The sequence below is a fragment of the Melospiza georgiana genome, chromosome 2, assembly GCF_028018845.1.
Source record: "Melospiza georgiana isolate bMelGeo1 chromosome 2, bMelGeo1.pri, whole genome shotgun sequence".
NCBI lineage: Eukaryota > Metazoa > Chordata > Aves > Passeriformes > Passerellidae > Melospiza > Melospiza georgiana.
Genome location: NC_080431.1, coordinates 52,205,816 through 52,233,354, shown reverse-complemented (window position 1 = coordinate 52,233,354; position 27,539 = coordinate 52,205,816). Strand labels below are relative to the sequence as shown.

The following is a 27,539-nucleotide window of genomic DNA, read 5'->3' as shown; positions in this document are numbered from 1 at the left end:
GGGGAGCTGAGAGCTGGTTCAGAGTGGATTAGGATGCATCCTGGTCGTGATGTATCTGCTGTAGTCTGAAAATTTGGTTTCTCTTCAAAGCTCCTGCAGAGTGGAGATGTTTCAAATGAAAGGGTCAGCAAGTGAACAAAGCCAAACTTTCTGAACTTCGCAAACTTCTCCTAGAATTGGCATGAAAGATGTTTTTTTCCCATAAATGAATAGAGAGACAAGAATAGCAAGACTTGGGGGAAATTCTGCTTGCTGGCATTGTTGTTTTCTGTGTTCTGTTGCTGGAAAAATCACAGGCAGAACATATGAGGCAAGACCCAATTAGCTGCTCCAGACCTGACAGGCTTTTAGGCTGCTCAGACAATCTTCTGATTTAACCACTATGATCTTAGCAAGTGTCACAAGGTTAGATTTGTCCTCACCAGCTAAGCTGGAAACCTCAGAGACCGAAGGCAAAGAAAGTAGAAGGCAACTTTAGGTTTCAAGTTATAAAAAGCTGTAACAAATCATTTCAAGTGTTAACAATAGCTGAGACCTTTCTGCTTTAACTCTTGCCTTGCTTGTTAGGCAGAGGCACAAACATAATCCAGGACTTTCGTGGAAGATGTAATCCTTTGTGATTTCAGCTATTAAAGCCAAAAATAGACCTAGTTTTCAGAGTATGAGCGAATATAATTTTATTCAAAGGCATAATTTGCCTGAATTTCAGGTAGAGTTTAAAGAGAATGGCAAATGTTACTGCTCCAATGCAAAGGCTTTTCAATTCTGAAATATTACATCCTCCCTCAGAAGTCTGGAGGGACTACAGCTGCTGAGGCACATCAGGTTTTTTTAAATAATGAAATAAAAAAAACCAAGGACTTTTCTCTGGCTCCATTTGTGCAGCAATTGAATTGTTCGGACTAAAATTTTCCAGAGTATTTCAGCCTCAGGCAGATATTCGATGTGTAAAAATTTCAGTCCAAACTGTTAATGATTGGCAAAGCTAAAAGCAACTGACAACAGGGTGTTGTAATAGGAGGTGTCAGACAATTTTAATAATAGATGACCCTGCCTCCTGTTCCATCACTTTGAACACTTTTGTTGTCTAAGGTGTGTGATGTATTTCTCTGTGTGGTTTTTATCTGCATTTCTTTCTTTCTTTCTTTCTTTCTTTCTTTCTTTCTTTCTTTCTTTCTTTCTTTCTTTCTTTCTTTCTTTCTTTCTTTCGATCTTCATTCAGTTAAGTTTTATGTAACATGGAGTTTCATGGGAATAATTCTTTTTGCAATTAGGAAGAGTTTCCACCTACCTGTTCTTCATTTATAATCTCTTCATTTATGTCACTAAATGCTTCTCAGTTTTGTATCATGTAACAGAGTCCACAGTACCTGTCCACCTCCCCCCTCTATCAAATTCATGAGCTTTGTAATGTTCCTGCACAACTGCCTCTTCTCCCCAGTGAGCAATCCAAGACTTTTTCAGCCATGATTCCTCTAAGCTACTTTATAATGTTCCTGATAATGCTCATTGTCCTGTTTTTGCTGTGCTTTTATGTTCCTTGGAGAGGATACAGTGAGTAATACAGAGCGTGACATGTCCAGTGAGAATCTGGGTTTTCTAAGAGGCTTGCAGTAATTTTCCCATACCTTTTTTTTCTTACCCCTTCTGCAGGCTCATCTTTAATTGGCTTCCCTGACCCCTTCAATGCCCAGTGCCACACTGCCAGGTCTTTACTGCATGAGCCTGTCCTCTGCAAAGAGACTCATTTGGGATTTGGTACCACTGGCATCCTTGTGCTCTCCTTTCTTCCTTGTCTTTGGTTCCTCTAAAATTCCTTTTATATATAAATATATATTTTTTTCAGGCAATTTTAGCTCTAGGTCTGTTGGATGTTTTGCTGTAACATTAATCCCTCTCTTTTCAATACAATTATTAACATTACTGGAAATTATGCCACTCAGGTGGAAAGTGTTTGTTAGTTCCTCTTCTTGAATTTCCTTCTCTTTGGCCAGCTTCTGACCTGTATCAAGACCTTGTCTCTCACTTTATGCCTGCACAGTTTCCTTGACAGCCTCTTGGGAAAGACTTTGGCAGAGATTTTTTTTCAGTCTTAAATAATTACCCACTCTTTATTGAGCATTGCTCAGTTATGCTGCATTTTTTTTGTACACAATACATTTCAAATACAACTACACCTTTATTCCCAACACATTTGCATGCTGCAAGTGTCTTTATGTTATTTTTATATTAATTCACTACCAGAGATTGTAGTTGTACATCTTGTAAAACAAGGCTTAACAAAGCCAGTGAAGGAGGTTTAGGTTGGGGTTTCTTTTTCATATTTGAAAAAATATGCTAGGGATATATTAAGAGCAATACTATCATATATCCTTGAACTGACAACCAACACTGCCAATTTTCATCTTGAAACTTACTTTTACAGTTGACTTACAAACCTCTGAAAAAAAATAATTTTAATAAAGCTATTGACAGAACCCTGGCTGTGGAAATGTATAGGGTGAGGCAAAAGAAGCATCTTAATGTAGGTAGCATATTCTAGTTCACAATTGTTACAAAGAAATGCTTTTTCACTAAAAAATGGGATACAGAATAATTATAATTTGAAGGAAAGTCTTTCTGACATAATTTTGCTTTATTTAAATTTGTTAAAAAAAATAGATACTTCTTGAAATAATGAACATATCTTCTGTTCTTGGTGTTTGCAAACCTTGCTTGACAGTATTGTTAAAGACTGTCACATGTAGAGTGTTCTGATGGTAAATTGTAAATACCAAGAAGGGCAATTTCATTTCTGAATGGTGGGGTTGATTGTGTGTGAGTGTGAAATTGCTACACACTTTGTTCACTGCTCTGCAATATTAGCAGCTGAACCTTCAGTGCCGGCTGCCAGAAATTACAGATGAAATTTTCTAGCAGCAAGAATTTTAAATCGCAAGTTTTGCACACAACCATTAACATAATCTAAATGAATATGTGATTTGCACAGGAGATACAAAACCTGGATTTTTCCTTAATTGAGTAAAAGTTCAGCTAATTCTGTGCACACTGTCTCAGTCTGCTTCCTCTAGTGTGCTATTCATTTTTAAAAGTTCCTGATTTCTTTTCAGACAAGATTTTTTCCTGTTAAACTAAGTAATGAAATATGACATTGTAAAAATGTTGCCAAGACTGCTACTTCCTAAAGTGAAATATCACCCTTTTTTTTTTTACCCACAAAACCAGACAAGAGCAGTGCCTGTATGTTAAGCTATTTTGTAGGTACAGAGCTTCAGGTTCTCTTGGGGAGATTCCTTCTTCCTCCTGTAATAATTTCTCATATTTTTAGTCCCTTTTTTGGTGAAGAGCATGCTGAGAGGTTTGTGTCTGTTAGGAAATAAAAGCTATGTCATAATAAATGCCTTGACAAGACATAAGAGCTTTATACAAATGTTTTGAGATGATTTTTTGGTTGTTTTTTTTTTTCTGCTTGACTTGGAAGTTTCTTATTTACTCATGTTATTTTTACCTGTTTTCCAGAAGACTTCAGGCAATGCTGTGATTGAGCTAAGCTAATGGCTGGCCAGAGAGCCTCAGCTGTTTTATATTTGGCCTGGTGTTCTCCACATGCTCAGCTCCAGTTTATTATTAGTTGAGGCATCTATTTCCCCTTGCTGTGAGAGACAGGAGGGAGGGAAGGAGTCACTGGGGGCCAGAAGCATTAACCCAGTTCTGTGCACTGCCCTGCACAGGTCCCAGAGTATCTTCAAAGAACCTCAGGGTGATTTCACCCATTCCAGCTGGCTGCCCCCGGGCTATTTGCCAAAATCAAGGTTTATTAGTCCGCACCGTTCCATTGATAATGGCTCCGGTACTGAGGCCCCAGGGAGGGAGGCTGCAGAGCAGCTGGCCATTCTGGCATCTCTAGCTGCTGCTGACCTTCCTTGTACTAGAGAAATGCCCAGATGGTGGAAAGAAGGGTTTTCTGCTCTGAGGGATATACAGAAGGAATGGAGATGAACTGAAAAATGTATTCATAATGTTCTAATTATTGTACTTGTGCTGGAAAACTTTATGGTTGTGACCCAGATGTCAAAACACACAGAAATTTCTCTCTATGTCTGCTAAAAGGCTGAGGTAACAGCTTTCAGACATATGGACTACCCTTATCTACCTTAGCATGATTCACATTCTCCTGACACTGGTTTAATGTCAAGCCTCTTTTAAACTGGTCAATGGGATAATTACTGTGCTCAAATAGCATGAAGAGGAATTGCTTTATTAGGAAGTTAGGGGCGTCCCATTTGGGATTTCTCTTCCAGCCATGGAGAGTACTCCAGTTACCACCATTGCTGGCCATTTGGCCATTGAGTCTGGCTGCCTAAAACAGGCCCTTCAGAGAGCTGAGAGGGCCCTTGTGCTTAGATCATCAAGATCTACAAACACTGAATCATTGTATTCACAGATGGAAGGGGAATTTGAAATATAGTCCTGAATTGCAATGAATGCATGAGAAAATTTTCAAACACTCTGAAATTTGAGAAGTGGGGAGGTGGCCAAAGGAAGCCTTCACTAACTAAGAGATGTTTCAAAAACCATAATTCTAAATATTTTCAGCTCAAACCCAATACTGCATTCATGAGCTTACAAGCAATGATAACCTGTGGAAGTTTATAGTTTTTATTTATTTAATATTTTTCACTTATTTATTTATGTTTGAGAACATGGGTAAAATCCCAGGTTTAACGATGAAAAAGATTAAAAAACCCTCTCCTGTTTGATAAGCAACATACTCTGTTTTTGTCTAGCAGACTTTATTACCTTCCCTTCTGGCAGGTCTCTAGCTAAAAACTGAGGGTATTACAAATCATTTAAAGATGAGGGTGTTGTGAATTATCCAAAGCTGGAGGAAGGAGGTTGGCTGAGAATTGTGAATAAATTCCATGGTCTTTTTTGCCCTTCTTCCTGTTTTGAATGTAGAAGTAATTTCGACAGTACTTTCCATTCTCTTGGTTTGTACAAATTTCATCCCATCCTCAACACGAAGTGCTTGGTCTTGGGTCTGATTTTGCATCCTCTGCCATCTCTGTCTATGTGCAAGCTCCCTTGTCACGACAGATCACTCTCTTCCTCCCCACATGGCTCCCCAGTGCTGAGGCCATACCTGGCTGTGGCCCCTGTGAATTCCCATATCCTTCTGGTCTGGATTCATGCTGCCCGTGACCTGAGCCAGCCCTTAGCAATGGTACCTGCTTATGGGAGGTAAAAGAATGTAAAGTAAGGCACCTGCTTATGTAAAGATAAATGGTTCCTCATGTTCCTGAAGAGCTGTAGTCACCAACACTCTGTGTTTGCAGTGAGACCTAAGAACATAGGAGTGTTTTCAGGTTGCTGAGGTGCTAGATGGCTTTTATAGCAAAAATCCAGCCAAAATAGCTTTGTCATAGTGCATTGGAGTTTAATTAAGATAGCTATTTCTACAGACACTCAGGAGCATTACTTGCTGCTCTCAACTCTGTGTTCTTTTCAGATCATGTTTTATGTAGCGTAGTATTCTCAAGATAGGACTCTTGGTTAATTCTTAACCAATAAACAGTTTATTAATTCACCAAGTACCACTCTATTACGTACTCAACAGTTAGTTAATCAAATTTAAATCCAACATGTATTCTGCTCATGCACAGAGCATTCAAATATTGTCCTACAAGTTACTGCCATAAACTGTATGGAGGTCAAAGAGTTCTAGTGGAGGATAATACAAAATATCAAGATCCCTTGCTACAATCATATACAGACAGAAAATCTTTACTATATCTAGTATACTTAACCTTCTCCTGGTATTCAGGGGGTTAAAGATACTGTAGATTTAAGAGTTTTGACACTGTTATTTAAATGATTTAACATAAAAGAGACTAATAAAATAATACCAGGAATAATAATTTAAAATTATAGCTTAAATCTCTCTTTTGACTGTTTACTCAGACTTTTAAAAGAGAAGCATGCATGTAGAATAACTTGGTTAAAAGTTTGAAATATCGTCACTCAAGATATTCCAGCTGATTTTACAGGACAACTTTCTGTCATCTCTTGTAATGGTGCCAAAATAAATACATCCCATGCAATAAAGCTCATTGGTATTTTCATCCAAAAAATAAACCTGGAGGAGGCACAAAACTTCCTCTGCTTTAGGAAGCCCCTGAACAGCGGAGTGAGAGTTGGAGGTTTGAAGAAAATTATATGGAAGTGTTTCTTCAGAATTGTTCCGTTCTGGTACATAGCAAAATCAGGGATTTGCTGTTGGAGGCAGGTGTCTGGGCTAGAGGGCTGGAAGGACCCTTCAGTCGGTCAGAGCACAGTTTTTTGTTGTGCTTCTGCGAGAGCTTGACTGTGCAGCTGATACACCTTTCTGGGTTGTACAGCTTCTTTCCAGTTTTGGCAAGGCTGTTGTTACTCCTGTGACCCTGGAAAGGCAAGGAGAGTGTTTGTATGCATTCCGCAGATTCGAGAATCCACTCAGCAACTCCAGCTTAATAGCCAGAACTTCTTTCATGATTCATGAGAAAAATCAGTCCCTTTTGTTTTCATTTGGAAAATGTCCAATGGAATGTCTGAATTTCATTTTTTTTCACCCATTTTCTCTGAGGTCAGATTAATAACCAGAAGATGGTATTTTACCATCTTTTACACACTGAAAGCTTTTTATGTTTCATTTATTATAAGGATCATATTTCAGTATTAGCGTAGCCTGGGAAATGAAATTTTTCCTATTTCTTCAATTTCTTTTCAGTATTCATTAACATCTTAGGAGCTTGTATCTTCCAATAAACTTTTTTTTTTCTTTTTGTGCCTGTACAAATGCCTCTCAAATTTCTGAAATACAGCACTTTCCTAGACATCAAGCAAGAAAAAAATCCATTAACCGTTCCTAGGCTGTGTAATCATGTTTTATTTATTTCTTTTCTCATCTTCTAGGACTTTGAAGTGAAAGGTGATCTTGTTTTCAAGGAACATGGCAACATTTTATTTTAGGAAGAGGTTCATTTGGCAAACAGACTGAACAGCTTCCACTGGAGCTTGGAGAGGCTACTTAGTTTGGCTAAGGCTAACCTTACTAAATAGCCCATTGCAATGAGCACAAAATTGAAGAAATAGAGGGGAAAATCTCAGAACAGGGGAGGATTGTCCTGAGCAGCAAATAGTGAGCCCACAAAGACTTTTGAAAGTCAGGAAATAGCAGCTGTGCACATTTTACAGCATATAGGCAATGTATTACATTGCATCTTGCATATTGGCCAGCCCCATATTTTTGCAGCTCAGGAGCCATTAACTGGGGACCAGGTGGCACTGTGCACAATTTGCATTTTTGTTATTTTCTTCACAATGGACTTGTGACTGACCCCATGCAAGGAAGTGATTTATTGGTCAAAAGGTGGAAGAAGCCAATTATTCCTATTCTGTGGAGAGGTTCTGAAGCAGCAGAGACTTTGGGAAGGTCAGTACTCTGGATGTTGCAAGGGGCTATAAACTCATGAATCCTTCAAAATCCTAGCACTGGTCAAAAGAGCCTGTGGATAAGGTATGGATGCAGTCAGTCTAGACAATATTGTTGTCTTTTCCTCCTTCCCTCTTCATCTCTTTTCCTGCCTTTATTTTGATTTTTCTCTTCACATTTTCCCTCCTTTGCTATTTTTCTTTTTTCTACCATTTCAGTTTTCATGCCCACATGTTTCTGCTGCACTAGCAATAGGGTTTTCCACATGGAAGAGAAGCTGATTGTGGATGGAGACTAAGATTAGTCACTTTTTTCTGGCTTAGCTTCTTACACATGCAGCTGTCAGGCATTAAAAACTGACAAGCCATCATCAGATTCATTCAACATTAAGCCCTGAGTTTTCCAGATCACTCTAGGGCTTGTCTGTCAGGTATTTTTTTGCAGACATGTTCTAAGATGAAATTAAATAGAGTCACCATGGACAGGTAGTGCCTGAAACCTCTCTGTGGTAAAAATGGCACTGGTGGCTATCCACAAGCAGAAACAGTATTAGAAATAACAATAACATTGTAGATTTCTTAACACAACAGGGTTGAAATTGCATCTTTGGGGGAGAGTGGCATCCATCGTGGTAATGCTTTGTTGTGTTATTATTATTTGTTATTCTCTCCTATTATTTGCATTGCATTAGAAGCTCTAAACAAGATTGAGGTCCTGTTGTGCCAAGCGCTGCAGCAATAAAGGATGAACCAGGATTCACCCCATTATTTACTTGTAAAAAGAGAAGGTGGTTTTCTTTAATTTAGTCTTTGTCATGTATATTGCTCTAAATATAGTGTTTGTCAAGTGATTTTTGTGGGCAGGGATCAAGAGGAGTACAGATTTGCTTTTAGTGTTTTCAGCTACAGCATAGCTAGCTCTGAAGAACAGCATCTAAAGTTTTGGGATTGTCTGCTGTAAACTATTCTTCTGTGCAGACACTCTGCTTTCTTCAAAAAAGCAAGTACAATAATACAGCCCTAAAGCTTTGTCAGTGATATATGTCTCATAGATGTAATTTTCAAGTGGCAAGTGTTTTGATGATGCTACAAGGGCTTTGTTTATGAAGTGGGTCTGGCAGACACTGTAGAGTTCACATAAATTATAACTTCATTGATTATTAATGAGAAACATTCATCTGGATTCCCCCTCGCCCTCTGTTTTGTCAAAACTCCCTTAGAGACTTGCATTTGCTACAGACCAGGCTCTGTTTCACAGAATGTAGCTCTTGCTGAGTGGTGTTAACAGGGATCTCCTGGCCACTGGAGAAAGCCAGAGGTCAAGAAGCTGATTTCCTGGCCTTTCCCAATTCACTCCTTTCCACTCCTCCAAACACACACCTTCACGTGTGCACACATGCACACACACACACACACACACACACACACACAAACATGGATCCTGCACCCCTTACTCCTGTTCCTGCAGGAGTCCTGTGCTCCTTCCTTGGCTGTGTTCCTGCAGCATCTCTGTAGGGGCATCTGACCACGTCTTCAGCACTCAGTTCTTCAACAAATCAGCACTAGAGAAGCACCTACAAAGACATCTCTGCCCTTGCACTTACCTGCTCATGATTTTAAAAAGGGCCAAAATCAGAGGTTCCATATCCATATTCCTTTGTAGCAGTTCCACAGAGACAAAGGTCACTTTGCCAAACACATGGCAAACTATGAAAGCAGAAATGAAATCTGGAATCTTGTGGATAAGGTGAACAAGGGATTCATGATTTCTCAGGATGGAAGAGCTAGAAGGTGCACCTGCCTTCTAGGATCTGCCAAATACCTTGCTTTAGCAAAGAAAAGGAAGCAAAATTCCCAGCTCAGTTTCTACTCACTAGCACACTGTGAAAGCCACAGATAAAAACATGTTCCAATGGATTCAAAATATAAGTAGGTACATAGCAGGATTTAGTAAAAAGGTATAAATCAAGTTATGTGGAATAAATGCATGCTAGAAAGAATTATTCAGTTATGGTCTCTTCACTGAGATATGTAAGCACTCAGTGTACATAAGCTAAGAATATTTTGCTCTTTACCTGCTTATTTCTTATTCTGGTGCTCCAGTCTTCTGCTGCTGGCCACAGTCAGGTGCCCTTGCTGTGAGACAGGATGATAATGGCTGAGCTGGTCAAATGGAGGAGCTGTCAGATGTTTTTTACCCCACTTTTGTTTATTGCTATGTATTTAGAAGTTTAACAGACAATCCAGCATCTGTTTTAGAGATAGACAAGTCTAGACATTTAATGATGTCTACACTGGTCAAGGAAATGTATTCAAAGATGCTGATGAGAGAAGACCTAAATATTGACCAAACGAGTCACGTCCACCAAAAGCTTTGCGAAACCCAGAAGATGTTAGGAATTGAATGACCAGGGAAAACAGTGATCCAGCCTTGATCTCTGGCTGGCAGCTGAATATTCATTCTTAATTACTCCTAGGGAAAATATTAGATTGTGATGATAATAAAGGCACTGGCAGACTGCTGAGTTTTGAGGGAGAATTTTAGATAAAAATACAAGTTTTTAGAGTAACTCTTCCTTACTCTAAAAAGGCACTTTCTTTATTTCAAATAAAAAAAATAGGAACCATTTATTTTTTAGTGACAGTATATATGTTTATGTACACATATATGCATGTATGTATGTATGTATGTATGTATATATGTATTTGTTATTAGGGAGGCAGATTCTCTGTTAGATGTCCTCTTTTTCAGGAAAATTTTAATTTCAACTTTTAGAAATCAACTCAATATTCAGTCTCAAAATACTCAGCAATGATGTTTCTGAAGTGCACGATCAAATATCTGGTCTCCAAATCTTTTTTTTTCCTCCACAGAAAACAAACTTTAATAATAATCTTAATACATCTACTGACAGCTGCTGGCAGGACTGTCCTGGTGCTTTCACTTCATGCTGGCATTCCCTAGCAAAAACCAGACTATTTTTGTAGGTGTAAAATTATCACTCCCAGGCCATGGGAACCATTTCAGCATTTATTATTTTTGTTAGTTGCTTTGTGCTCAGATCATTGTTTTCGTTGCTCACCATTTCTCTGTGTGTTTGACCAGGAGGTCTGAGCCACATGGCTGATGATGTCCATGGTGGAAACCTTCCATGTTTGTGTGCACAACTCCCTGTTTTGTGGGTGTTCTTATGCATCCAACAGAAATCCAACTTGGCAGCTGTCATGAAACTCCACAGAAACAATTGGCAGTTGCAGGCAAAAAAAAAAAAAAAATAGAAAAGAAAAAGACACACCCAAGGGCTAATACTATGAATCTTAGAGGGGATTATATCCTTAAAAATTGATTCTGAGTAGATTAAAACCTTGTGGCAAGGGCTGGTGGAAGTGTGGTGGTAACTTAGTGTTGGCAATGGAGTGCAATACCCAAAAGCAGAGCTGGCAGGAATAAAGATCCTCATTACCTGAGCACAGCAATAATGTGGCAAAAACAGAAGGTGATTCAGACAGCAACCTCTTCCAAAGAAGGAAAGGAGGATGGCTCTACAAGATTGTGTCGCTATTTTTATGGAAAACAAAGTTGTTCCTCCCCTTCCAAAATGGACCCTAATAAAAGCAATTGTTTTACACTACTTGCCATGTTAGAATGTAGTTTTCATCAAAGGAATTTTATTGTTCTTCTGGTTTTTTTCAGACTCAGACATTTCCTGTGAAATGTTTCGTTCTTTTATTCCCCTTGAAAGAAAAAGAAGCTTTAAAAACTACTCCACATGTTCAAGGTTTTTCTTATTGTCTCTCTGACTGCCAATTCCAAATATTTGCTTTCCAGAGGTTTTTATTGTTCTCCACCATGCCAATTTCTTATCAGATGAAACAGGAATTAACTTGTTTTGCCTAATTTAGGCTTCTCCATTTCAAAATATTCTCTCTTCAAAATATTGATGTTAAATACTTATATTTTCCTATGCAAATGTGTGAATGTTCAAGCCTCTGCACAGTATCCACAAGGACTGTAACTTGATCAACATGTGCTTTTCCATTCTTAAAGTTCTTTATGATCTCTGTTTACTTTCCATTTTAATGATTTCATTTATTAATTCCTTATTAACATTTTTAAATGAAAATTTTGTCTCTTCTTCTGGATTGGTTTTATAATTTATAAACCCTTATCTAACGGCATAAATATAAATAGATCCCTTTAAAAAGAATGCCATGATTACTGAAAACATAAATTATTGCTTTTTTAACTCTTCAGGTGCATTGCTTATAAATGTGATATATCTTTTTGTTTGGTGTAACATATTAAAGTCTACAGTATCTTAATAATAATATCTTTAAGGGAATCTGTTAAAAAAATCATACGTGGGCAGGACTGATTCCTATTTTTTGAAATCCTTGCATAACTGTTATGATTTTCTTTCATGCTGAAGATAAACAATCTCACCAGTTAGTGCAACAGGAGTTGCCTCCAGTGCTAAGTTTGGTGTCCTGGCCCTGCTCCAGGCAGGCATTTTGCCAGGGTGGGGAGCAGACTGCAGTGGTGGTGCTGATGGATGATCATCCCCTGTTTCTAGACAAGAGCTATATATCCAACTTCTATTATTGCACCACTCAATAGCATTAATATAGTTAAACTTGGGATTCTTCTAGATCCTATCACAGATGTGGCAAATTTATTGACTTTCTTTTCCGGTGACTTTATCATTCTTTTTTCTCTGCACCTCTGAGTCCAGACCAGTATTTCCTCTGGACACTGCATCTATAGTGTCTTGTCATGGTTTGTCAGCAATATCCAGGTGGCATGCATCAGCTTCTCTGGAGATGCAAGCACCACCAGTCTCTTCTGGTTTTCAAACAAGAGCTTCATTCTTTGGAAATCCATCTGGATTTTCCATCACTGCTATGCATAATAATAGGCTTTAGTTTTCAGAGAATGATTTTCTTTTCCAGGATGTTTGAGAGTTGATGCCTGTGCATCCTCTCAGTGCTCATGCTATGGATGAAAGCATTTCATTCTCAGTTTAACACACTGGGAAAATGAAGCAACTGATTCAGAAGGACAGAGAATTTAAACCTGGTCAGGGTTAATATCTGTTCGTGCCTTCAGTAGTCTTGCTATTGACCTTAGCAGGGCTTGGATTAGTGCCTGCAAGATGTGGAATTAGATTTCAAGAATTATTGACTGAGTCCTCTTCAGTATATCTCAGCACAATCACCTTCTGAAGGCACAGAGTCCCGGCACTCCTAGAAGGACATTCCATGAGTGTTGGACTGGACCCCAGCACTTTGTTCATGCTCCTGTAGATTGATTTGAGTTGTAAAAGAAACTGATGACAAAGCCATGTACTTATTTAACACAGGCAAAGTTACTTACAAAGTCACATCTACTTGGATGTGCCAGGAACTAGTGGCAAATAATTTTCTTCTGCTTAATTCACAAACCTGTTCTGATTAACATGCAGCCTAAAAACTCCTCCCCATGCCCAGATTCACAGTGTTTGTGGACATGAGTTTCCCTGTGGCCATCTCCCTTAGATTTGTTTTTCTCTGTGTCTGCAGCACTGCCAGAGGAAAATTCAGAGAGCTGTACCTTATTGAAACCTGCCATCTTTGCTCTGGGTGAGAACGTGTGCCTGTGGTTTGGGCAGAGTTTGCTGTTATTTCATGTCACTGGCCCTGGAGAAAAGCTGAAATGTATCTGGTGGCTGTCTTAAGGACTGACCAGCAAAAGCTAAATACACCTTGTGGTAGCACTTGACAGATGATGACCTTTTTCCTTGGCTGTGGCATGGGGCCTGAAAGGTACTTATGGGACAGGGAGAGCTTGGCCTTCTGTCCATCATCCTTTGCCTGTGCTTCAGAATGCTGCAGCTCTACTGTGGATATTGCATTCAATACGAAATGTCATACCTGGCTGGGACTGTAGCAGACCCTACACTTGTCCAGAGGGATGGACAAAATGCCTCATTTGGCGTCTCCTGGTGCCAGGGGAGGACTGGTATGGCACAGTGTGTTGTGTGCTAGCGTGGTGACCTGCTTTGCATGCCACTGAGCTCTGTGGGATGTTCTAACAGGGAGTAACAAAGATGGAGGTCCACCCGCTGCCGGAGTGTGCTGCACAGGGTGGTCTTCTGTGACTGTCAGAAGCCTGACTTGTAAAACCGAGATTAAGATTATTAGCATAGCCTAAGGACTTCTTTGAATTATGTGCTGCCCTTTCACCTCTAACTTCATTTCCCAGCATTCACCATGAATATTTTATATATGGCCACCAGTGCATCTTGCAGAATAAACGACAGCCTCCAACTTTCAAAGCTAAATCTGAAAAGCAATGCATACATATCGATACTGGAAAAAAAAGCATCACACCCAGAGCAAATCCTTTTTCAAAAACCCACTTATTAAAAAAAGTAATGTAATATCATGACTTTTCATTAATACTAGTCTTCACTAAGCCTAAAGCAAATCCTTGCTTACTGTGCACTTGCTATGCTTGTTGTACAGGACTGCCTGAAGGTGGTGAAGGCTCACAGTCAGTGCGTGAAGAACAGGGAGTGTGTGGCTGAGACAGATATGAGCTCCTTTAGAGTAGTTCTCAGTCCTCAGTTGTCCTTCCTGGAGAATATGATTATGGATGTTTCACAGGAATAATAATGCTAATTTTCAGCCCCCACAGAGTGTTTTACACCTGCAAAGTGATATAAAAATGTGAGCTAATACTCTCCAGTAAGTGAGTATTGCTGTGCCTGTTTTATAGATGCAGAACCGAAGATACAGAAAGGTCAGAGGCCTGACCCAGGGCCACAAAGCTTCTCAGATGCAGATTTAGGATGAAGAAACAGGTGTCTCTTGTCACATTTCATTAACCATGCTGCCTTCTTAAAATCAGCTCAAAGCTCATATATATACACCTATATATATGTGTGTATATGTACGTATAAAATGCTTGAGAAGGAGTTGTTTCCCTCTTTCCTCTTTGCTTCTTCAAAATAAACAAGCTCCTGAGCTACCAAACCCCATGTTTACACGTATCATTAAATACTTTCCAGTTGCTAGCCAGAAAACTCAGCAGAAAATCTGTAGAACACCAAAGTAACTCTCTTCTTTTAAATAATTGATGATGCCAAATAGCAGCAGTGTTATGCCAACAAAGAGATCGGTCTCTCAAAATATTTTATTCATTTTGCCTCAAGAAACCCAAAGCCTTGTTTTTAGCGAAAGCGAATTTCAGAAGTTGGCTCTCAATTCCTCTGAAACATCTGCTTATTACAATTCTTGGTGTTAAAGCACTGGTGCTCCCCGGTAAATCTTTCAGCTTTAAGTAATACGTATGGAAGTCTTGGCAGGGAGATCAGGAAGGAGAAAGAGAAATGCTTGCCAAATATTCGTCTTACTTTATGAGGCTGTAGTGGTATATGATAATAGTACATGTGTTGAGGTGAATCTACTAATCCGATTAAATAACAGGACAAGAAGGAATTAATTCCAAGGTTCAAAAATACTCCCTTCTCTGCAGCCGTAAATTTATATTCCAGGGTAAAATGGTTAGAAGTCTTGGCTAATTAGACATCTATAAAGCAGCCAGAAATGGATCTTTCTCTGTATTGTTTGTAAATCAAGGTCACTTATGTGAGAAGGCTATGTTGTGATAAATCTATCTGACAATTAGATGGAGAGGACATGTCAATGTTAAATTATATTCTTTTTATGCTGTGGGCAGAAAGCAATGTAAACACCACAGCAGCATTATGAAAAGAAAATTGCATTCCAGATAATAACAGATATTCATGGTGCATGGTTTTACACGTTAATGTGCTACATTTTACTCGGTCATGTTAATATTTTAGATTATGTAACATTCCCTTCTTTATGCGTGGTTTATTTTTTTTTCGCTGAGAATGCAGCTCCCTCCTCCACATCCCCCTCCCCCTCTTCCTTTCCCTTTCTCTCTCCTTCTCCTTCTCTTCCCCCTATTTCTCTGCCTTTTCCATTTTTCCATTTTTCCTTTTCCCCTTGTCCTAATTCTCACAGTGATGCTTGTGAAACAAACAAGGACAATGGACTTAAAGGGAAACTGTCCAAACAAGAAAATTTTAACAGGTAGTTTCGAGATTTATAAGCCAGGATTTTATGTTCTATGCTTACAGATTCAATCTGTGTACCAGGCTTTGATCCAAGCCTTAGCATGATGACTGGAATCACTCCAATTAACCCAATGATACCAGGCATGGGGTTAGTGCCACCACCACCACCAACAGATGTGCCTGTAGTCAAAGAAATAATTCACTGCAAAAGCTGCACACTCTTTCCTCCAAACCCAAGTAAGTGCATCTGAAGAAAGAATGTTATTTTCCTAAATACATTGCATGAATATTTTTTATCTAATAACAGTAATGCTTTATAAATACAGGCATGTGTGGTCTTTCTTCCTAAGGTCTATTCTGTGTGTAAAGCATGGTATGGTATAAGTGCATCCTTATTCACCTCTGTAAGGTCACATAAAAAACTGTGAAGCTTGTACAAAAGAGAAAAATACTTAAAGAAAAGTAGCAGCCTAAAGATCTACACTTCTCATAGTATATACCTGTCTTTTCTGTAGATCAGGATGTTACAAAACATAAAGCTTATATGGTGCTGTTCATCTCTGTGCTCCCCTTCAGATGCCTGTAGTTAGATGGGACCAGTCCAGGCTCGTGCCCCTGGACAGGGACTGTAGGGGTGCAGTGCCTTGCGCCCCAAACTGCCTCTCTACAGTCCCTTTTTGAGGGACATGGAGAGAAAGGGGGCTACAGCTTCTCTCCTGCCATTTTTCAAAAGGTTCAACATGGCAGATGAGTTCCTTTTTCTTTTAGAAAGCAGGGACCAGGTTCCTTCCTGTTCCCAATGTGACTGTGCAAATGGAAAACTCTTCCCACTCAGATACCAGCTCAGGCACAAACTCTGTTTTTGAGTGTTGGCTCCATGAGTTTCAGACCCATGATACCAGTGACTTTCAATATCACTGTGAAATGAAAATATTGAGCAAATATTCAGGTGCTCTGGATTTGCAGAGCTTCCAGATCACAGTTTAATCAAACTGATTATGTATGTGAGTATGTATGTATGTATATATATATACACTTTAAGGTTGCAACCTCCTTTACTGTGTTAAAGGGCCAAAAAATAAGTAATATTAGTGATATTCATTCTTAGAGAATTACTTTCACTGTGTATAAACAAGGTGAAGTGTTATGATAGCTTTTATTTTTTATACAGCTTTCAAAAATTTAATAGTTTTTCCGATACAAGTGTGTATAAATTCTCTCTCTATGTACATGAAGGTAGCATTTTTAGCTACTCCACCTCACGAGCACTTGTAAACAATGAGGTTATCCTTCCCCTGTGCTGCCGTCTGCTCCATTATCTGGCAACAAGACAAAACAGATAACCGGCAGAGTGTTTTCATCATGCTGTCACTTTGTTGTGTTTCCCACTTTGTTTTTCTGTTTGCTGTGCTCCTGTACGCTGAGACAGAAATGAAATTATGCTAATACCAGGGAAAGGTGTCCAGTCCAAGTGCACAGGGTGTACGCAGCATGGGCTTGCTCACAGCCCACACACATGGTGAGCATGGCGAGTGATGGGTATGAGCCAGAGATGGTGCAGTTCAGGCTTTGAATGCATTGCACTAGAGCCTGAGATCTGTGCTCAGGGTCCAGTCAGGTGCAGAAGCTCCTCTGCTTTGAAACAGAATATTTTTCTGCATTTTGTGTGGCTGTACAGGGAGGAGAAAGACCCTTTTAGGCCACACTGTCTGTCCTGGAGAACAACCTGCAGTGGCAGGAATAAATGTTTGAAGTACCACCTGAAGCTTGAAAAGGTTTAGATTCAAGTAATCAATTTTGGATAATCTCTGCAATGTTCAATTATTTTGCTTCTCCCTCTATGCTTTGTCAGGTAACTGTTGCTGCCCAGAACTGATTAAAGGGATGAATAGAGCCAATGGATCAAAAGACAAATTTTGTATTCCAATGTGATTTCTGTTTTGACTTAGATCTTCCACCACCTTCAACAAGAGAGAGACCTCCTGGGTGTAAAACAGTGTTTGTTGGAGGATTACCAGAAAACGCAACGGAGGAAATTATTCAGGAAGTCTTTGAGCAGTGTGGAGATATAACGGCAATTCGGAAAAGCAAGAAGAATTTTTGTCACATCCGTTTTGCAGAGGAGTTCATGGTTGATAAAGCCATTTACCTTTCTGGTACTTCACATTCTTTAATGGATTTTTCTTGCTTCTCATTTGTATTTTGTGATGCTAATGCTTGCTTGTTTTCTTAGCTTTTATCTCAGCAAGTCTTTCTTGAACTCAGTGGCTGAAGCATGAAGTGGCAAGGGGCAATTCTGTTATTTCTCCCTGTCTGCCAAGACTCATGCATGGTGTTGTATGTTACTTACCTGGGAGCAATTCCCTGCCATGCCACAACAACGCAACAGATCCTGACATTCACTACAGAACAATCTTATTTTCAATTTACACAGGTTTATATAGTTTTGCTCACAGGTTGTGGAAAGAGGAGGGCACCAGGCCAGGAACTCTGCTGTTTTCCAGTGCCAATTTTTCTGATAGGCTGGCAATTTCACTGGCATATTTTTATAGATCTGTGGTGCAGCCTGAATAAAGTCTGTCTTTATGCATGCATGTATTCAGCTACTGCATGGGTTAGATTCTGAGCCCCATCTGTAGGCTGCGTCTGTTGCCTCCCATAACAATGAGTGCTGCAGAAATTACAGGGTGTAAAATTTCAGAATCTCCTTGCTTTCCAACAAAGGAACAGACAAAAAAAAACCCAAAATCAAACGAAAAAACAAGGAAACAACCTCCTCCTCCCCCAATTTCTAATTCACAGGGGAAAAAAAATAAGACAAAAAGATGAAAAACAAGTCTGCTTTCACAATTTTTGGCTTCTGTGACTGTCAGTGTCCTCTTAAGGTTAATTTCTATCATTTGAGGATTGACTTGCTAAACATGTCCTTTTTACCTTATTGAGTTGGCTCCCATGCACTATGTGTATTTGTCTGCACTCCACAGGCTGGATCATCCATCTTTCTGGGTCCTGGAGAGACTCAAAAGCACTGTTTTGCCTGACAATTGTGGTGTAAGACTTTCAACCCATCTACAGTGTGTTCTTGAATAAACAAGGTCCAGGGAGTGCTCCTTGGCCAAGACAAGCTGGCCCACACTGGCTTACTTACACAAACTCTGTGTTAGGTGACCTCAAAGCACCCACTGGGACCATCCTTTTGAGCCTGGGAGAGAGTTAACAGCCCAGGACTCTTCTCTGAGCTCCAACCCTGACCATCTTCTGTTTAGGAATAAGGGCAGAACCTCAACATCCTGTAGGTGTCCATAGGAAGCTTCCCCAGCTGGAAACAAGCTGTCTCTCAAATCACCATTAACTGTATAGAGAGAAAGAGAGAGAAAGAAAGAGAAATACAGAAAGAAAGAGAAGAGAGAGGAGGGGCGAGAGAGAGAGAGAGAGAGAGAGAGAGAGAGAGAGAGAGAGAAAGAAAGAAAGAAAGAAAGAAAGAGAAAGAAAGAAAGAAAGAAAGAAAGAAAGAAAGAAAGAAAGAAAGAAAGAAAGAAAGAAAGAAAGAAAGAAAGAAAGAAAGAAAGAAAGAAAGAAAGAAAGAAAGAAAGAAAGAAAGAAGGATGTCATCAGCAAAAACCTAGCTCCTTTGTTTCTCAAAGGTTTTCCTTAGGGTTTTTAGGTTGTCTGAGGTTTATTTTCCTAACTTGGCTGCTTGCTTTAAATACCTGTTTGAAGAACTAGAGAAAATAATGAGTTTTATGGGGTTCTTTGTAAAGATTTCTTTGAAATATTGCTATATTTTCAGGTTTATGCCAGATCTTTACCCCAGATTTGTCTTCCTTTTCTTTTTTTTTAATTTTATTTTCACTTCACTTCTTCCGGCCCTGCCTCCCCCATCCTCTCTTCCCAATTTCCATGCTTCTCATTTATTTGTTTATTCATGTTACTTCCAAAATGCTGTAGATCATTGCAGCAGATTAGAGGCATCACAAGCAGCAGCACATCTACCAGCTTGTATTTAGGGGACCCTAGTGACAGAACAGAAGAGGGGCACACCAGATTCAGTTGGAACTGGTATTACTGTATTATGATAAAGAAAACAGTGGCAAAAAAGAGAGCAAAGAAAAGCTCAGAAATATACAGGCTGCCACCTTGGGCCAGAACCAGTGTTCCTCTAGCTCAGTTTCATGCTTCTCAGCAGCACCAGAGTGCTCACTCAGAAGGCAGGACATTAGTAGAGATGGAGGTGAAAGATTGCTTTCCTCATGCTTCCTCATTCTGAATTTTTTGCAAATTTCATTCCAAGTTCCTGGTGCATCATTCCTTCTTCTGTTTCCTTCCATCACAGTCATGCTGCTGCCTGTGCTTCCTCTTACGTCTGCTCCACAGCCTCCCTTCCCATGCATTTTTTCATCCACAGCTCTTCATTCTTCCAAAGTGTTGTACCTACTGTCTCCAGCCAGACAAGGGAAAGAGCCAGTGCAACTGACAGAGATGAGAAAGAAATGCAGGAGCACTCTGTAGGCGAGTTCCATTTCTTTTTACCAAGGCTGCTGAACAGTGCAGAAGACACATGAAGCACTGACTGTCCCCCACCACTCCCAGGGAGGGGTGGCACTAGGCAAAGGCATGTTTTTCTTGTGCTGAAATACAGGGTGGGGGGTTTACCAGTCTTTATTCCATTCTCAAAAATAATATATTCTGAAACAGTGGGAACAAAGCATATTTTTGAGGCATTTTATTTCCCTGTAAGAGACAAAAGAGATATACAAATATAATATGTGTGTTATGTTAGGGGAAAGTCATGCTTTTGATATTTCTGGTATAATGATAATTTTGTCTACCTAATCAGTTTTATCTATCTATCCCATCTAATCTCATCAAGTTTTGCATTTATCCCATGCTTATCATCAGAATAGAGCAAGTGATTACAAAATCCATCAAGCAGTTTAATCACTGGAGTTTTTTTTTCCCTTTGTACTCCCAAGTAAACGTGTATGAAAAGGGAGACTGGAAGATGGGTAGAAGACTATCATAAGAATGTCAACTTGAGGAAGGCTAGGTTTCATTTAACCTTTAAAGATGTATTTTGATCTCCCAAAGAAAAGACTTTCCAAAATCATCATACCAGGCCACGAGAAAGCTCTTTCTCAAAACTGTATGTACTTTAATCTTTTGGCTGAAAATTTGGTAACTCCTGCAAATATTGATGGCCCCAGAGTTGAATATATGGGACAAACAGGTGTCTGAAGACAGACCTGTTTATACCCCAAAAGCCCATGTGTGCATTTTTCCTGTACTGATATTTCCCCCCGTGGGTTTCCTTTCAGTACCATTTACTTGTTTCATTTTAAGTTCTCTCTGATCACCATTAACACTCTGATCTAGATCCCCAGTTAGCCCTCAGCTATTGGCTGGTGTCCAGTATAGCAACACTCAAAGGTAAGTCAAGCCATGGAGTTTGCACTAGACCTGTGATATGAAAATACTGTTTGATTTTTATTTAGCACTTTCATTAACTTTTCCTGTTTCTGCTCCTTTAAAGTGAGGATCTTGGCAAGTTCCCAAAGCCTTTTCGTCTTCCACTGTGTGCAAACCTGAAATTAAAAATGACAAGCCAGGCACAAAGTTAATGCTAGCTGCAGCCCTGAGCAAAGAAATGGGGAAAAAAAATTCATTGCCCATGCATGAAGGGGAGGCAGTGCCAGGTGTTTCTCTTATACATTCAAACGCCCTCAAACATCAATAGGGAGACATGGTATTGAAAAAACCAAGCCTCTCAGCTGCCTTGAGGCTCAAAATTTCCAGCACAGATGGGTGCCTGAGGATCTCATGTACAAAATAGAGCCTGCCAGTTGTGCATGCAGAGTCCTTCTGGTTATCAAACCATCAAGGAGTCTGTTCTTCACTGGCCAGGTCATTGGTCCTATAATGTCTGCAAAGCCCAGTATATGAAGGTGCAAGAAACCATCCTTAAGGCATTTGTTGTTTTTGTTAAGGGAAAGATGCCAAACTGTGACCATTCTGATCTGACTTTGAAGCAGGATACCACCTGCTCTGGACTGGGTGGTATCCAAGGTCCCTTCTTAGCTAGGTTATTCTAAGTTTCTGTGCTGATGGAAATCACTTGGCTGGCTGACCACCTTCAGTCTTTAGTGTTAAACAAGCAGTCACATTTTTTAATGTGATTCATGATAAATTTCCAAAATCTGTTAATTTGGTTTCCCAAAGGGAACCATTTGTCCAGTGCTACTGCAATGTACACTGTTCATGTTTTTTTTCCCATTTACTTCAAAAGTGAGGGCCACTTTAATATAACTTAGATTTGTCACTGCACACAAAACCCATAGATGCACAGTCCTTTTCATTAGCTCTTTATTTAGCTTATGTGAGGGGCCTTGAAGTCCACAAGGGCTTTGCGTCCTGCAGTGCTGTATTTCTGTCTCTGCCCATAACTATTGTGCTCCCGCCAATGGAGGCGAAAGACAGCGGGGGGAGAGGAAGAGAGATTGAGTCTTCCTGGAAAGTGCAGCCCAGCTGGGAGATCTAATTTTAGGTTCACGAGACCTGGCACCTTGGCAGTGTCCTTTTCATTGCTGATAATGCTGTTCTGGCACAGAGCAAGCAGTGTGTGAGGAATGCAGCTGGCACGCCAAACTGGCGGGGAGCAGGGGGCTAACATTTGTCTCAGTTATCAGGGTAGCTGCACCACTGACCCCTTTTGGCTGACTCCTTTGTGCCTACACCTCTGTGGATAAAACCATATAATTACGCCCTCATTAGTTCAGAGCCCAGTTCTGAAAGGTCCCTCACGCTCTGCTTCTGTTATTTCACGCTGAATAGGGTGTATCTGTAACTCTTCCCTTCCATGCCTTGGGACTAGAGCTACATATATGGCCACAAAAAGCTTTTGGGGTGAAAGGGTGGTGTTTGCTTCTCTAAGCTAGATAAAGGAAAGCCAAGAGGAATTTAAAATATTAAACCGTCCCCTCCTTTGCCACTCCTACAAGATCCAGTTTTACTTCACCCCAAGCTCCTGAATCTTGGAGACCAGATTTGATAGGTTCCATTGGCAGGAACCTACCAAAACCATTCCTTGGTAAGGCAGTTTTTTATGCCTTTCAGTTTTGAAGGACCTCTGAAACACTTAGCTCAAGTTTTTCAACTGGGTTTGCACTCCTTGCTGGACAATGAAAGTCATATCTTTTCCTCATCTGCAGACTCCTTAGCTCAAGGAGGTGTTTGAAAGGAAAATGTGAAATCAGAAGGCTCACAGATTATTTTTTTATTTGAAGGATCACTACATATATGGATATTTAATGTCTTTGAAGCTATTGTGCTATAGTGCAGACAATCCCTTGTATTCATACAGCAGGATGTTTTCCAGTAGTAAAACAGAGTATGCCTAGATAGACGTTTCTTCAAGGATGTGCTTGATCTACTACAAAATCCTCAGCTTTGCTATTCCTGGAGGAAGCTCAGAACTGAGTTTTAACTGTGGTGGTGAGGTGCTAAAGCTCTTAAAACCACAGGCAAACCACTAGACTGGAAGGTAGGTTCTCTCGGATTGCAGATCAAAAGCAGCAAACACCATTTTTCCTGATATTTTGAATAGAAGTTTCCTCTCCCTGGAGTTATTATGCAGTGGTTGCAGTAGTGTGCATTTCTGAAGAGCTTCCTGTGTGCCAGCTCAGCACAGAATTCATCTCTGCAACATCCTGTCATTTGAGAAATCTCTGATGAGCTATTGCATGTTGGCATGGAGAAATTAGAGCTATCTTCTGTAGACTGATTAATTTTACCCACATTTGAAGGCTCTGTTTGAAGCCTTCTGCATTGTATTTTCTCACACTTTCTCTGAGTTGGCATTTTAAAAGTTAGACAAACTGCTCTGTGTATATATTTGTGCCTTAGAAATAAAAGTTGGAAAAAAGACAGGTGCCCAAATATGGCCACAAAAAGTTTCTCTTATAGCTTTGGCAAGATTTTTTTTGGACCTCTGACAGTAGTCAACAGTTTTAGTTCAGACCATGACTCTTTAGTACTGCTGTGTAGCCTTAGCCTAAAGTTTTGCAGTGTGCTAACTTCAGAATATGATACATGGACCAAATTATGAATATGCAGAGTATCCCTAAAGATAAGGCACAACAGGTTTCATTATTTGTCCTGAAAGGAGTCTTGCAAATGCCTATTTGTCTCTCTCTGTCCCTACTTTAGAAATTGCTTTAAGGAATGATGAACTGAATTAATTTGTAGGTGTTTTATATTTGCTGCTAGGTTATTTTCACTGGGGAATTTGAAAATAATGGTTGCAATTGTGAAGTGTCAAAATTTGAGATCTGACATCGCTGTAGTTATGGAACCATCCTCTTTGTGGCACGGGAGTTTATGTAGCACAATTCCCACGTTCACCTATAGTCATGGCTTTTAGAAAGTTCAGCCTTTCCCCATACTTCCAATTCCTTTGGCAGGGTGGAGAAAAACACTAGACTGAACATGATCTCAGTGGGATCAGTGGAAGAAGGACTCCCCATTTGGACTAAAACAGATCTATTTTAAATAATTGGTTTTTGTTTATCCGATTTCTGTTCTTTTAAAAGTTGGAAGCATCATGTGGAAAAATGACGTATTTTGAGAGATTTCTAAACAGAAATGAAGGTTCCATACCTTAGGGTTGATTTTTCAGTTCATCTACTATGGTGATAGGTGATGTGGGAAATGGTGAAGAAAAATGAGTGGATGGATTTTTATCTTCTTGTGAAAACATGGTGATTGATAGATATTGCATAGATATGTGGGAATCTGTTAATCTATATTTTTACCTGGCTGCACATGAAAAGGGGGAAAAAATGAAGAGCAATTTGAGCAAATAAATCCTGCAACAGTTAGTTCTACTTGTTGATTTCAGGTTACCGCATGAGATTAGGATCTAGCACAGACAAAAAGGATTCAGGTCGCCTTCATGTTGATTTTGCTCAGGCAAGAGATGACTTTTATGAATGGGAATGCAAACAAAGAATGCTGGCCAGAGAAGAACGCCACAGACGTAAAATGGAAGAAGACAGACTGCGCCCTCCTTCACCTCCGGCAATAATGCATTATTCTGAACACGAAGCTGCTTTGCTGGCTGAAAAATTGAAAGGTAAGCAGCATTTGCTACTTCTCAGTTTGTTATTACTTAAAAGCGGGAGCCATGCAGAGGCCAGAGCAGTGAAGCCAGTTTCTCTCTGATGTGTTTCATTACTTGCCCTGTTAGCTTTCCCCCACTGAAATGGCTGTCTTTGCCATTTCTATGCCAGTGGCAATGGCATTCACCCACCTGCTGGAAATGCATGACATCTGTCTATCTACCTGTGCTTTAACAGCTAAAATACAGCCTTCAGAATGCTACAGATGGGGTTTTTTTTGTTAAGTTGCTGACATCATATATCTTGGAAATACTCTCATAGTAAGACAACCTGTTGCAAGCATCTTTCTTCACATGAAAGGCCTTATTCTTAAAATTACTTTAATCCTTGACATGTAGGTTACTCCATCACATGCACTTGACTGTCCCTGGCATTCAAATTGTCCACGTGAGCTGACACAACTTATCTCTGACACACACCATCCCTTCATTCACTCCCTCTTTAGGGTTAGAATTACTTGTGCAGGATAGTGTCATGTTTTGGTATGTGTTTGCTTCCTTGTTTGTTTTTTTCTAGGTACAATTACTGAGTTAATATTTTTCAAGGGTGTGCTTCAAGGATTCATTTTATTTTAATAGCTAACATAAACAGTAAGAAGCAAAGAAATAAAGTTATTCATGGTAACAAAATTTATATATATAAAAGAAATATCTAGTAAACAACTCTTCACACCTCTTAGAGTTGTATTTATTTTCATCAAGTGTTTAGCAGCTGTGTTTGGCATTCTTTCCCCCATGATGGCCAAGCACATTGCTTAACTGTGTGCCAGGTCACAAGAAGCTGTGATTCTTGCCACTATTTCAGAATTAATGAGATTAGGCTTAGGCTATCTAGCTGTCATCACACTGGTCTCTGTTCTAACTATGAGGAATGTTTGGGGAGCCGAAGAAGGACAGTGCAAAGTGTTTTATCCTTGGAGCGTGGAGCAGAGATGCACCCTGCTGTCTCTCTGAGTACTGCATTGGTTGCTGTTAGTTGTTGCTACTACCTCAGTTAGTCACTAGTTTGGCTGATTCTCATCCCCACCAGATGCACTTCTCCATAAAATAATTCATCAATCTATCTGGTAGATTGGTGAAATAACCCAGATGGGTTTATAGACCAGGAGAAGAGAGGCCCTAATACAAGAAATTTTAATTCATACCTAGCTTCCAGTCCAGTTTTAGACTAAAACTCCAGTTTTAGTCCATCTGGTTTTAGTTGAATATTTTAGGAGTTGATCTTTTGTAGGGAAGTTTTCTTTATGTAGTAAGGCCTACAGGTTTCCTGAACTAAACCAGAAAATGCAAGACGCCTGGACAATTTCTTCCATATGGTTAGTCATTGCTTGGGGCAACTGAATGTGGGTTTTTGCAAGATGTTTAAGATGACTATATTTAGAAGGATTTTTCTTTTCATTATGGGAAGTTTCCGTACTTAATTAAAATCTACTCCAAGCAAATTCACTCTTTGGTTCTCCTAAGGGAAATTTAACCAGAACTTGACATATATGCTCAAGTTTAATATAAAATTTTTTTAGCACAATATAGACCAATACTATGTGCATAACTGTTTCTCCAGAAATAAACTTCCAGCGATGTACATCACTTAAATTAAAAAAAAAAAGGTAAGTTTATTTTTTTATTGGTTGAAAATCATTAAAATCCAGCAAAATAATATATTGCAATTTTAAAAGTTCTGCTAATTAACAGTTGCCTTGCTGTGATTGTTGTGAAACTAAAGACACCAGCCCTGGATCTGTACTGATAGGTAAGGGTGGAGAATGCAGAAAAGATCCCTCTCTTCTAAGTGGGCATGAGCTGTGCCCTGTTCTAGGTAGTAAAAAAAGCAGAGTGGGCTTGAGTAGTTACACTGGTCTGCTTTACCTTTCCTATGGCATCACAGCCAGCATCTGTAAAATAGTGGCATTGAACTTTATAGGCTCCCTTGGGCAACATGGAATCACCACGAGCTCTTTGTGACATCCTAAAAAAAGAAGTAAAGCAACATTAAAGAAAATTTTCTAGCAAGGGGCAGTTCATGTAATAGACTCATATAATCATTAAGATTGGAAAAGACCTCTAAGATTGAGTCCAGCCATCATCATACATTTGCAATTTAAATGTGGACTTCAGATGAAAGTAGCAGAATATATATATATGTACACATACAAACACAGACATACACATATATGCACACACACACAGATATATACAACTTGGAGTTAAAATCTCAGGAATCTGTATTATCAGCACATTTGTGCTGCTGCAAAAGCCTGGCGAATTCATCCTAAAGTAAAGAGGGATCACAATATGTCTGCAATTGTCAGGATTTAACTTGAGAGATTGTTTCTTCAGCAGATGCTCTGCAGTTGTTTTCTTGAGGAAGGTCATGACCTTGCTGTGGTGCCCACTTCAAAAGACTCCTGAGCTCTGTTGCCAGCTCATGAGGCAGAGCTGCGGGTGCCCAACATGCAGGTTTCAGCACCTGCAGTGCCTCCAGAAGTTCACAGAGCAACACCAGCTAAAAAGCAAGCCAAAATAACTAAACATATCTGAACCCAAGATACTGCTTTGCAACCACAGATGTAGATCACTTGGTCTGAATCCAAGCAAGTTTTTTTGTCAAAATAACCTTGGAAATTCCTGACAGCAAGGAAATCTTATGGGGAGCAGAGATGAAGAAGGCTTATCAGCCACTCCCCTAATGTGGTCTAGATATTTACTGAGTCTGTAACAGAGGTGACAATATTTTTTTTCACTTTCTGCAAACTGCAGCATAAGACTAAGAAATCATTGTTTTGTGTAACAGACTTGGCTGGAAACTCTGGCCT

At 39.6% G+C, this 27,539-nt stretch overlaps 1 protein-coding gene across 8 annotated transcripts in view; it reads left to right on the top strand.

Moving 5' to 3' along the window:
• ENOX1 (ecto-NOX disulfide-thiol exchanger 1) overlaps positions 1 to 27,539 on the top strand; it is a 356,767-nt gene that overhangs the window by 239,960 nt on the left and 89,268 nt on the right. For 6 of the 8 annotated variants that reach the window (XM_058045129.1, XM_058045124.1, XM_058045125.1 and 3 more), the window contains 4 exons: positions 13,030 to 13,089; positions 15,618 to 15,791; positions 17,504 to 17,710; positions 24,448 to 24,681. In XM_058045129.1, coding sequence (XP_057901112.1) covers positions 13,030 to 13,089; positions 15,618 to 15,791; positions 17,504 to 17,710; positions 24,448 to 24,681 — 675 coding nt within the window. The remainder of the gene's footprint in view (positions 1 to 13,029; positions 13,090 to 15,617; positions 15,792 to 17,503; positions 17,711 to 24,447; positions 24,682 to 27,539) is intronic. The other 2 variants (XM_058045130.1, XM_058045131.1) reach the window with 1 other exon arrangement.